We start from the raw sequence: 12,576 nt of genomic DNA, 5'->3' as shown, positions 1-12,576 counted from the left end.
TTTGTGAAAGTTATTTCTAAATGTTTGTGTTTTTTGATGCTATATTTCTAATACATAGAAATACAATTGATTTTTATAGATAAACTTTCTATCCTGTGACTTTCATAAACTCATATATTAGTTCTAGTGGCACTTTTGTAGATTTCATACAATTTACTTCACTGATGAGCATGTTCTCTGAGAATAAAAACAAATTTACTTTTTCATTTCCAAACTGAGTGGGTAAACATTCACTCTTTAATCATTATGATGTTAGCTATAGGTTTTTATAAAAATTCTTTAGCTGAGTAAGTTTCTTTCTACTCCTTATTTGCCAGTGGCTTTAGTTATAAATGGATGTTGAATTTTGTCAAATGCTTCTTTCAGCGACATTTTTCCGCATTTCACTGCCAATGTTTAGACTCTTTTTGCACATTTTAAGTACTCCATAGATATTTGTTGAATGAACAAAGCTGAGCTAAATACCTCTGAAGTGTTAGGTACACCTCAGCCACTCGGAGCATGAGATGAGCTCTGGGGACTTAAGAGTATTTAAATGCCTCACTGGACCAGGTGTACTAGATTTGACTAAATGATCATGCAGTTTTTCACACTATTCCAATGAAGTAAGTGTCTCTATGTTACAAGTGAGGGATAAGTAATATATGGAAAGATTAAAATCTGTAGTATTGTCAGGATGTGAGGAAGAATTCCTGTGTTTCATTACTTGACACAAATAAAAAAAGATAATCATTAAGTTCAGAACACCAAAAATATACAAAGGAGGCTGGTTCCAAATATGATGCAAGTTAACATGGAGGACAACTCAGCCATTTGATGGAATAAATGAATCAAGAATCCAACTGGTCTGGATACAAGGAATGGTGTTCTTGAATTGACGGTTGGACCTCTAAGAAGGAAAAGTAATCCTGCCCAATACTTGGATTAGCCATGAACTGTATCCTCATAGTCAAAATAATGTCAATTTTACATACTGATTTGCAACCCTGAGGATTTGATCTGTACACAAAAGAAAGATTTCATTTGGATTACTCATCAAGATGCAAATGTTTATCAATGTTGACAAAACAGAAGTTGAGATAGATCTGAAGGAAGTTAGAAAGTAGGAGAGGAATGAAGAAATTTTAGGACAATGAACCTTCTTATTTTCTAAAACGGGAATGTTTAAACCCCTCTGAGACTCAGCTCCTCACCTGTACAATGATATGAAGGGGTATCTAGAAGGGTTTGGGAAGACTAAAGAATGTATCTTAAATGCCTAATGTGTGGTAGGTACTCAACTAACAGTAGTAGAGATAAAGAGGAAAATCCTCACTAACGAGGCAGAAGTGTCAACTTCTCAACATTAGGGTCTATAAAGCACCTTTCCTGTAGACGCTGTCACTGCCCAAAGAGCAGGGGTGAATCTGAGTGATGAAAAGTCAGGGGCTATGTATCCAGCCCAGGACACCACAATGACATGACAACCCTGTGGGCGGCGTCATCATCCCCATTTTACAAATGAGGGAGCTGAGATACTGAGTGGCCAGCAGACTTGCAGAGGATCAGCCCTCAAGTGCCTAAGCCAGGGCTGAAACCAGCAGCTCTGATTCTAGATTCCCTTGTGTGCCACTGAGCCGAGTGGCACATGAATCTGAAGCACTGGGTGAGCTCCTGGCATATCTTTTGTACACGTTTCTAATGAATAGGCCCCTGGGTTTAATTAAAGGAAAAAAAGATTAATTATTTTTCCCAACAGTTGCAAATTATTTACATTTCATTTGTGTTGATGGCTAATAAAAGAGCAGAGGAGCATGGGGACAGCCCAGAGTGGCTGTAATTCTTCCAGAGTCCATAATGAAGCACTGCTTTGAATGCCAATGTGTGAGCGTGGATGAGCCCGCTGCCACATGAAGACCTGTTCTAGGCAGAGGGGCTCTCTTCCCTGGGCTTGATTCAGTCTTCAGAAATAGGCTTCAGGGATTTATTGTCTCACGGTACTAGGCCAGAAGTCTGAAATCAGATGTCAGCAGGACCATGATTGCTCTGAAAGTCTCCCTGGTAGCTTTCAGTAGGTCCTCGGGTGTGGAAGCACAGCTTCGGTCTTCATATGGTGATCTCCCTGTGTGTATGTCTGTCCCTCTCTGTATGCAAATTTCCCCCTTTCATAAAGACACCAGTCATTTTGGATTAGGGCCCACCCTAATAACCTCATTTTACTTGATTGCCTCTATATAAAGACCCTGTCTTCAAATAAGGCCACATTCCAAGGTACTGGAGGTTAAGAATACAATGTTTTGGGAGGATATACCTCAACTACTAACATATTTTAAATGTATTAATTGTATATTATATAGTGTATCATTCAGCTGGTCAAATTATTGAAGAGCAACTTCAAATGCTAGGTGATTTAGACAATTTAGATAGACTCAATCTTTCATTGATCTGAAAATACTCAAATGTGTGCTCTATCTTCACACATATTTTGGTACTTATCCATATATACGTATATAAAGTTCAGTAATAACTCCTGATGATGGATCAGATAGGTTGAGGTAAAAAAATCCCAGTACGCAGTTGTAATCTGCTATTTTGTTGATAATAAGCTTTAACTCTGAAACATCTATGAATAGTAGCATTTGAGAAATAAAGTTTTGGATCAATTATTTAAAATATCTGAACTAGGCATCTGCATGCTTCCGTGGTGGCTCAGACGGTAAAGAATCTGCCTGTAATGTGGGAGATACAGGTTCAATCCCTAGGTTGGGAAGATCCCCTGGGAAGAAAATGGCAACCCACTCCATTATTCTTGCCTGGAGAATTCCATGGACATAGGAGCCTGGCAGGCTATCGTCCATGGGTTGGATAGTCGCAAAGAGTTGAACGTGACTGAGTGACTAACACACATACACACACACACATGCTAGGCATCTAGAAATAGAAATAATGGGATTTTAGCAAATTCATAATATTATTATGGATTAGTTATTCAGATGATGATGTTAAAAGTCAGTCTTTGTTTTTTGTTTCCATTGTTTTCCAGTGAACAAGCACAAGCCATGGATTGAGACTTCGTATCACGGAGTCATAACAGAGAACAACGACACAGTCATTTTGGACCCACCATTGGTCGCCCTGGATAAAGATGCACCGGTTCCTTTTGCAGGTGAGATGATGGTTTAGCATGGTCGGGCTCCACTCACTTGAGAGATGTGTTGAGAAACCTCCACGAAGATTTCTTTGCTGTTGTCACCAGCTGTGCCTTTCACAGATGAGTTTGTGCTTTCAAAGCTGGGCTTTCAAAGCTGGGTTTCTTCTGATTCCTGGTGTAAATTCTGTACCTCCTTAAGGTTTTTCTCTTTGGTGTTGCCTCCAATGCAGGACCCTTATATCTTCTTCTTCTGAGAGATGGTGTATGATATATTGCTAAAGTGGTCCCTGGAGTTGGAAAAATTGGACCAGCAAGGTCCATAGGGGAATTTTCCCTCTAGAAAGATCACTCATACACATGAGAAGACCCACTGTCCCCACTATTCACGATTATGGGCAGATGAAGACTTGTAACTTGGTAGATTGACAAGAGAAAAAGGAAAAAAAAAAGTATCAGGAGTTATTTGTTAAAGGTCATGTCCTTGAGCTTCAAAATGGGTGTCCCATTTGGGGAAGGAATCTGGAGGCAGGGCTATTTTGTCCTTGCAGTTTGTAACTAAAGAGCCTTCTCAGTGTCATAAAGATGACTGCTGCTAACCTCCTGCAAGGGCCAAGTCCCCAGAAGGGTGTGTAAAGAAGATGTCTATGTCTCAGGTTTCCATAGGTTTTGGCAAAGAAAAGGGAATGGGTGATGGCAGGGGGAGGAGGGGTTGGACAAAGAATTTCTGGAGATGCCTACATCATGAGTGATATTGTTAACATTTTATAACTGTCAGGAGGAAGACAGGAAATTTAATGAAGGTTTTCAAGATTTCTGGAAGATTGCTTTATGATAGATGGGTGCCAAGCTGAGGTTTTCGCCATGATGAAGTCTATTTTTTCTGACAGTTTGTCTGTTACTTTATGAGCTACTTGAGCAGAAAAAATTGGCTCTTTCACACTTCTAAGAGATAAGCTTTGGGAAGGCCTTTTTTTTTTTCATTACAGGGCATTTTATAAAAGTACAGAATGAGGGGTGAGTAAAACAGGAAAATTCAGCCTTATGTGAAGATAAACCCGTAAGTATTCTTGCAGAGCATGGGGGAGACTCTCAGAAGAAGGCTTCATCTTTATTTTATGCAGAATGATAGCCACAAAGAGTATCTAACTGTGACTTCCTTGGTGTTTAGAGTTGGGGCATTTCCATATATTTTCCAGCCATCCTCAGAGGTCCCAGCTCAACCAAACGCCACTTGGCAATGTAAATCCCATGCTGTCTTTTCCACAAAAGATGAAATGTCTTCCCCAGACCTTCTTTGCCAGTCCCAGGAATATTCCAACTCATCCCTTTCTTGGACACACCTAAACTATATTGGGGTTAATCAGCAATTCTCACCAACCCTCTAGAAACAAACACTAGCAAAATTGTTGAGGTTATGGGAATGTTTGAATTGGCATGTGATGTGTGCTTTAAAAAATGAAGTAGAGACAACATTTAGAAGTTGAGATATTTTGCATAAAACTGCAAGGTTCTGGTTTATCTTGATGGGTCAGATCTGAAGTATCTGAAGTACTGAGCTGTGGCTTCCCTGGTTAGACGGAGTGTGTACAGGTCCTTTATTCATCTTTCCATTCAAGTGTGTGAACCCTGTTTAAGACATAGGAGAGAAAACTAATGACATATTAAATGAGAAGTATATGGATGCTGTTAAGTCACTGGAGTGTAGTGAGGCTAACACTTAAAAAGATGAGGGACGTGTCTGAGGATTCATTGCGTCTGCATCAATGCAACCCTGTTCTCATTCTGCAGTGAACTAGGAAACTGAGGTTGTTGATTAAGCTGTTCTACAGTAAAGTTATAGACTCTGTAAAGACCAAAGTGGGAAAAAAAAATTTTAAGCAAACCTGGTATTGGGAAGTTTGGATTTACAATGACTTACCTTCCTTGCTTATTGACCTGAAGCATACTTAATCATTTCACCTGAAGACTGACCAAAGGATTTTCTTCAATTCTAAATCCATCAAATACTCTAAACTTGGAGTTGAGTTCTAACCATTAAATGTGACCACAGGTTTTCTGACACTTCTTGAAATTAAGGTTGACTTCTAAGTGAAGCCCTGAGTAGTCTCTCTGAAGACAATCTCTACACGCCTCTTGATATTTACAGCTAATTTTTAAAAAAATCTAACTTAATGCATCAAAAATATAATCTTCCAAGCTCTTAAGAGTAAAAAATAAAGGTGCTTTTGAGAATGGTCAAAGCTGTTTTTCTCAGTGTTATTTATGATCGACTCTAAGACAAGACACAGACACTAACCATCCATCCACGCTGCAGGCATTTATTTTAAAACATTTATCTTAAAAAGAAAATACTGAAGATTTATTTCAGATTCCTATCATTCTCATAAAATTGAAAAATTCATATCTACCAGCTCCATCACTTCCCAAAGTCAACTGCAGCTTTTGGTGCCCCTTATCAACTGCTGTGGTATTGTGTGTTAGGTTTTCCACCCTTATCCCAGTGGTCTTTATTTCCACTTAGCCAGTGAGATGAGCTATAAGCTCATGGGGGGAAGGTTCCAACCATGTCACTTGTGCTTTGTCTTGTTTCTCTTGAGATGTCCCCCCTTTAAAAAAAGTTTTTTAATAAAAATTTCCTAAGTAAGGTATCATTCATTTAAATAAAAATCTTGATTGCATTCTGTGGATAAATGCAAAATCCAGGGATATAAAATAGCTTTTATTGTGTATCTCCTGATTATGACAATCATGTTTATTATAGAATATGTGAATATTTCTTACTCCCAGAGAGAGCCTCTGTAACATTATAGTATATTTCCTTCCAGTCATCATTCTTTGTTTTAATCTGAAAATTTTGATCACACTTCATATTCAATATTATAACTTATTTTTCCTGCTAAACTAAGGGATATATACCATTTTATTAAGTGCTCTTCTGCAACTCATTAAATGGCTGCATGATTTCTGACTCAATGAATATTCTATAGTTTACCATTATTTTATTTTTTTCCAACTTTATTGAGATATAATTGACATATAATGTGTAAGTTTGAGGCATACAATGTGTTGCCTTGATATAATTACATGTTGCAAAATGATTATCCCCACATAATGTTAACTAACATTTCCATCACCTCACATAATTGCCACTTATTTTTGTGGTGAGAATATTTAAGGTCTACTGTCTTAGCAATTTTCAAGTTATGGGGTCGCGAAGAGTCGGACACGACTGAGCAACTTCACTTTCACTTTTCTCTTTCATGCATTGGAGAAGGAAATGGCAACCAACTCCAGTGTTCTTGCCTGGAGAATCCCAGGGACGGGGGAGCCTGGTGGGCTTCCATCTATGGGGTCGCACAGAGTCGGACACGACTGAAGTGACTTAGCAGCAGCAGCAGCAGTCTTAGCAATTTTCAAGTATATAATACAGTTCTGTTAACTTTAATCACCATGCTGTGATCCATTAGATCCCCCAAGTTTATAACTGGAAGTTTGTACACTGACTGACATCTCCCTATTTCCTCACTTCCAACCACTTTTAACCACCATTCTGCTCTGTTTCCGGAGAAGGTAATGGCAAGCCACTCCAGTATTCTTGCCTAGAAAATCCCATGGATGGAGGAGCCTGGTAGGCTGCAGTCCATGGGGTCGCTAAGGGTCGGACACGACTGAGAGACTTCACTTTCACTTTTCCCTTTCACACATTGGAGAAGGAAATGGCGACGCACTCCAGTGTTCTTGCCTGGAGAATCCCAGGGACGGGGGAGCCTGGTGGGCTTCCGTCTATGGGGTCACACAGAGTCGGACACGACTGAAGCGACTTAGCAGCAGCAGCAGCTGCTCTGTTTCTGAGTTCAACTTTTTTAGATTCCACATATAAGTGACATCTCAGTATTTGTCATTCTGTCTGACTTATTTCACTGAGCGTTACTGCCCTCAAGGTCCATCCATATTGTCACAAATGGAAGGATTTCCTTCTTTCCTTCATGGCTGAATAATGTCTGTGTACATTTCTTTATTCATTCATCCACTGACTGACAGGTAGTTTCTATATCTTGGCCATTGTGAATAATGCTGCCATGAACCTGGGAGTATAGATACCTCTTCAAGACTCTGATTTCATTTCCTTAGGATATATAACCGTAAGTATAGATTGCTCGATCATATGGTAGTTTGGGTTTTTAATTTTTTGAGGAACCTCCATGCTCTTTTCTGTGATGGTTTTACCAGTTTACATTCCCATCAACTGTACTTTAGGGTTTCTTTTTCTCCACCTCCTCACCAACACTCATTAACTCTTGTCTTCTTGATGATGGTCATTCTAACAGGCATGAGATGATAGACAGTTTGTCTATTTCTGGTCTTTCTTATTACAACATGTGTCTATATTTCTGATTCTATCATTTGGATGGATTTCAGGATTAGAATTAATTGGTCAAATATTTTAAAGTTCTGAAACACGCTAGATTGCTTTCCAGAAAAGTTGAATGCACTTGCAGTCACATTCACACAAATCTCTCATTCCCTGACCCTATATGGCTCATTCTAATGGTGTGGAATCTTATTTTATGGCAATAAGATGCAATCACCAATTACATAGTCTCAGTCTTTTTTTTTAAATTGTTTATTTATTTGGCTGCTCCGGGCCTTAGTTGCAGCACATAGGATCTTTTGTTGTGGCATGTGTGATCTAGTTCCCTGACCAAGGTTCAAACCCAGGCACCCTGCACTGGGAGCGTGAAGTCTTAGCCACGGGCCACCAGGGCAGTCCCAGTAGCCTCACTCTTTTCATTCGTCTAATAAATATATAAGCTTCCCAGGATTGTTGTGTTTGTTAAATTTAAAGAATGTTGCAATGATGTAAGATATAGTAAAACTTTTGATGATCTGAGTTTCCTTTTCACAATGCTTGTCTTCCTTTCATAGAGGAGATCACTAACTCACAGGGAGCCTGAAAAAATTGCTCAGTGTCCCAGAGGAGGCCAGCCGTGGGGCTGGAGTGGAGCGCGGGGCTCTCATCCTTGCTGTGAGTTCCCTTTCCCTGTGATATTTCTGTTTGATCCCTGCCCCAGCGGATTAGCAGAGACACTCCCTCAGTCAATGAAACCTCTCTCAGACCTCAGTCAAGTCCATTAGACCTGACTCAGTTCTCAACCTGCTGTTTAAGCTCAGCGGACACAATCTTAGAGAACCAGATACAGAAGAATCCTTGAGTCATAATGAAAATTCTGTCCACTGCATGGCAAAAAAAATGATAATGAAAGCAAGCTGGGCACACCGTGAACTTATTAAATTCTGCATGAGCCCCACTGAGGCCTGTTAGGAAACTGTGGAGACTTTTAAATTTGAAGGGAATTAGATTGCCTTTCAGAGATAATAGAACTGCTCATTTGTCTACATTGGGCCAGTCTGGACTTGTCTTTTGTGAGGATAGGGCTGCAGAGAATGATCAGGCATAATTGGCTGGCTTCTCAGCCTGGGTGACTCTCTGAAGGCTGCCCAGAAAATTGCCTGGGATATGATTTGGCCTGGTTTGATTAGCTGGTTATAGCAGAAGGCACCTTTTCTGCCATGGTTATCTCTCCGGGTCCTCTTTGTTCTGCTCAGCATCTACCAATCTATCTCCCTCCTTGTCTTTGGACCCATCCAGGGCCCTTGTTCCTGCTTTGGACTCCACAGCTGTCTGATGGCAGAGACCCTCCTCGAGGGTCTGTGTAGCAGTGGTGTCTTATGATGATAAAGGAATCCTACTTGTGAACAGTCCCAGGCTCTGATCAGACACACATGGATTCACAGTTCGGCTCTGCCATTGACAAGGTATATGGTCTCAGATAAGGAACTGAACTCCTCTGAGGGGTTGCTAAGTCACTTCAGTCATGTCCAACTCTGTGTGACCCCATAGACAGCAGCCCACCAGGCTCCCCTGTCCCTGGGACCCTCCAGGCAAGAACACTGGAGTGGGTTGCCGTTTCCTTCTCCAATCCATGAAAGCGAAAAGTGAAAGTGAAGTTGCTCAGTTATGTCCGACTTAGCGACCCCATGGAATGCAGCCTACCAGCCTCCTCTGTCCATGGGATTTTCCAGGCAAGAGTACTGGAGTGGGTTGCCATTGCCTTCTCCACTCTGAGGGGTAACCTATTTATATTTAATAAAATAGGGGTAAACACAGTACCTGAGGCTTCCCAGGTGGCTTGGTGGTAAAGAATCTGCCTGCCAATGCAGGAGATGCAGGTTTGATCGCTGGGTTGGGAAGATCCCCTGTAGAAGGAAATGGCAACCCCCTCCATTATTCTGGCCTGGGAAATTCCATGGAGAGAGGAGCCTGGAGGGCTACAGTTCATTGGGTTACAAGAATCAGACATGACTTAGTGACTGAATGACAATGAACATATTACCTACTCCTGGGTTAATATGTGGATTAAATAACATACTAATACCAAGTGCCAAGAGCACTAGCAGCCAAAGGATGCCCAGTGCGTCATGGTTCTGATCATCCTAGCAATGGTAGCAATGAGAGTAATCGAGTCACAATAATCCTCACAATCATCAATAGCTGTGTTTCATTCATTTTAGCTTGATTATAGTGAAGTGATATAACCTGTGGTGCTAATATTAAGGAAAGAAGAAACACAAATTCAAGGGTTTTTGGAAGGCTTGATGTAGTCACCCACTTACACCATCAAGCTCTGCTGCCTGGATTGTCTGCTTATGTGGCAACCAGTTAGCTAATGCTGGGGAGAATCATTTATGAATTGTGTGGAACTCTGGAAATTTTAGTTGAAAAGTAATGTCCTTATGTTCTACCTATCATTTATCCCTGTGGGATAACCTATTAGTTGCGAACTGTGTGCTCTTTTGTTATAAATGCATACATGCACACACACCGCACACACAGGTATGTGTGTGTGCAAGGTGCTCCATGCACAGAATTACATCCAAGCCTTTCACCAACCTTGTGGAACAAGTGGGTCAGCTATTATGATTTTGTTTTGCAAATAAGGACATTGAGACTTGGAAAAATTAAGTAACTGTTCTAGGTTGCCAAGCTAAGCCCTGTCACTCAGTTCCAGACCCTCAGACTCCAAGTCTTGCCTCCTTTCCCCTCTGCCAATTTTCCAGTGTGAAAGGCATATCTCACTGGCAGTACAAGATTCCCATACTGTTAAAGAAACTTGAATTCCACGTTAAGTCATTCCCATTTAAGTTCTTTTTCGAATCTTTCTGAATCTGTCAAGGAGAAAGGTGCAGTTGGGAGGATCAAAATGTGTTTAGCACCCTCAAATACTTGCTAATCTGTCTTTTTTGACAAAGAGCAAGATCCATCCCATAGCACTCCATGGGCAACCATGTTGCACTAGAATTTTAATAACATTCTGCTATATTGTATTTAGATTATGCTCTATTTGAGGCAGGCACGTATTGCTGACTTTTTACTTTTCTTTCTCAATACATTTGTTTTAAAGTCCCAATTTAAAGAAAAAGTATTTAGGTAGTTTATGGCAGCAGCAAAAATTGTGAAAGAAGTCTTTGACTGAGTACCACATGGGATACTGTGGAACAGCCACATCTGGGCATCACTGCCCCATCCAGCAACCTCAGGACCACCTTCAGTCTGTCCCACCCCACAACTCTCTAAGCTCTTGTCCAAGCAGCAGAGGGGCCATCTACGTCAGCCTCCCTGTGGATATGCCTTTGTGTTCCAACTTGGTTGGTGTACGGGGCTATTCCTGGGGACCAGAGGCTGGTGTCCCATCCTGTTCTCTGAGCATCTCTTGGCCTCAACCAGAGTTCAGTGCAGAGTAGGCCAGGCAGAGAATTGGGTTCAGACTTAGCTCTGGAATCTACAATGTGGGCTGTTGCCTTGGACCTCACAGAGTTGGAATCTAGCATAAACAGGAAACAGAAGAATATGTTTCCAGCATCTGTTCATTCAAGTACTGAACATCTTAGGCTTCCATGGTAGCTCAGCTGGTACAGAATCTGCCTGCAATGTAGGAGACCCCAGGTTGATTCCTGGGTTGGGAAGATCCGCTGGAGAAGGGATAGGCTACCCACTCCAGTATTTCTGGGCTTCCCTGATGGCTCAGCTGGTAAAGAATCTGCCTGCAATGGGGGAGACCTGGGTTTGATGCCTGAGTTGGGAAGATCCCCTGGAGAAGGAGATGACATTGGACTTCCCTGGTGACTCAGATGATGAAGAATCTACCTGCAATTTGAGAGACCCAGGTTCAATCCCTGGGTGGGAAAGATCCCCTGGAGAAAAGAATGGCTACCCACTCTAGTATTCTTGTCTGGAGAATCCCATAGACAGAGAAGCCTGACAGGCTACAGGAATAACCTGAACAGACTTTTTGGCCAACCCAATACATGTGAATAGAATAAAAATAACAAAAGAAAAAGAATAAAAAAGAATAAAACAGTATACCCATACTTCTAAAACCCTGCCAGACTATTTTTATTCATGTCTAGATACATAGTTCTTATTCATCTGGAGTATATATGGTTCAGTCTTTGTGTTTTTTCTTTTCACAGAACATTTTCCAAGCAGATTGAAACATATTCAAAAATACTAACATGTGGGCATAATTATATATCATATGACCATACCATGCTTTACTTCACCTTTCTACTATGTTTTGTATATTTGAGTTGTTTACACGATTTTTCCATTAAAAAAATAACACTGCCGTGGGCAAGTTTGTTTAAAACACCTTTCTTATATAAATATAGGAGTCAGGATTTTATGTTTATGGTTTAGTTCATAAATAGAAAAAAACAGATGTGTTCTCTTCTCAGTGACAGATTTGAGCTTGTGTTGTCAAATGTTTTTGCTGATATAATCTGTGATTGCCCAATTTCCAAGCAGATGGCAGGCTTCAGATTAGACGTAGTCAGGGAAGTAAGGGCTAGACAGGAGTCCCATACCTGTCTGCAGCCTGAGGCAGAGTCCTTGGTCCCATCTCTGGAGTCCTCAGGCCTTCATCCCTATGGTGAATTCTCCCCTTCACTGTAGTGACCGGGATCTGAAAGTTTCCAGCTGTAGGTCAGCTGTGATTTGAGAACAATACAGGAGTTATTTGAAAGCTGAAAAAAAGTGAGGGTGCAACAACCAGTCAATAAACCAGAAGATCTGGTCAAGTTGATGCTTGTGATCACGGGGGAGTTTGGGGTGGGGGGTGACTATGAAAAGGTTCATGTGTAGTCCCCAGAAGCAGAAAGGCTTGTTAGACCGCATCTATGCTCCTGATTCTGCTCGGAGAAGGCAATGGCAAGCCACTCCAGTACTCTTGCCTAGAAAATCGCATGGACAGAGGAGCCTGGTGGGCTGCAGTCCATGGGGTCGCTACTAGGCGGACATGACTGAGCGACTTCACTTTCACTTTTCACTTTCACACATTGGAGAAGGAAATGGTGACCCACTCCACTGTTCTTGCCTGGAGAATCCC

At 41.2% G+C, this 12,576-nt stretch overlaps 1 protein-coding gene across 1 annotated transcript in view; it reads left to right on the top strand.

Annotated features, from left to right (window-relative positions):
- CLSTN2 (calsyntenin 2) overlaps positions 1–12,576 on the top strand; it is a 721,779-nt gene that overhangs the window by 276,783 nt on the left and 432,420 nt on the right. Inside the window, exon 2 of the mRNA XM_088840256.1 lies at positions 3,023–3,145. Within this exon, the coding sequence (XP_088696382.1) occupies positions 3,023–3,145 (123 nt within the window). The remainder of the gene's footprint in view (positions 1–3,022; positions 3,146–12,576) is intronic.

This window comes from Moschus berezovskii, chromosome 1 (assembly GCF_049115385.1).
Source record: "Moschus berezovskii isolate FMDL1 chromosome 1, NW_MosBer_1.0, whole genome shotgun sequence".
Classification (NCBI taxonomy): Eukaryota; Metazoa; Chordata; class Mammalia; order Artiodactyla; family Moschidae; genus Moschus; species Moschus berezovskii.
The sequence above is the reverse complement of the archived record's forward strand: the minus strand, read 5'-3'. Positions and strand labels throughout refer to the sequence as shown.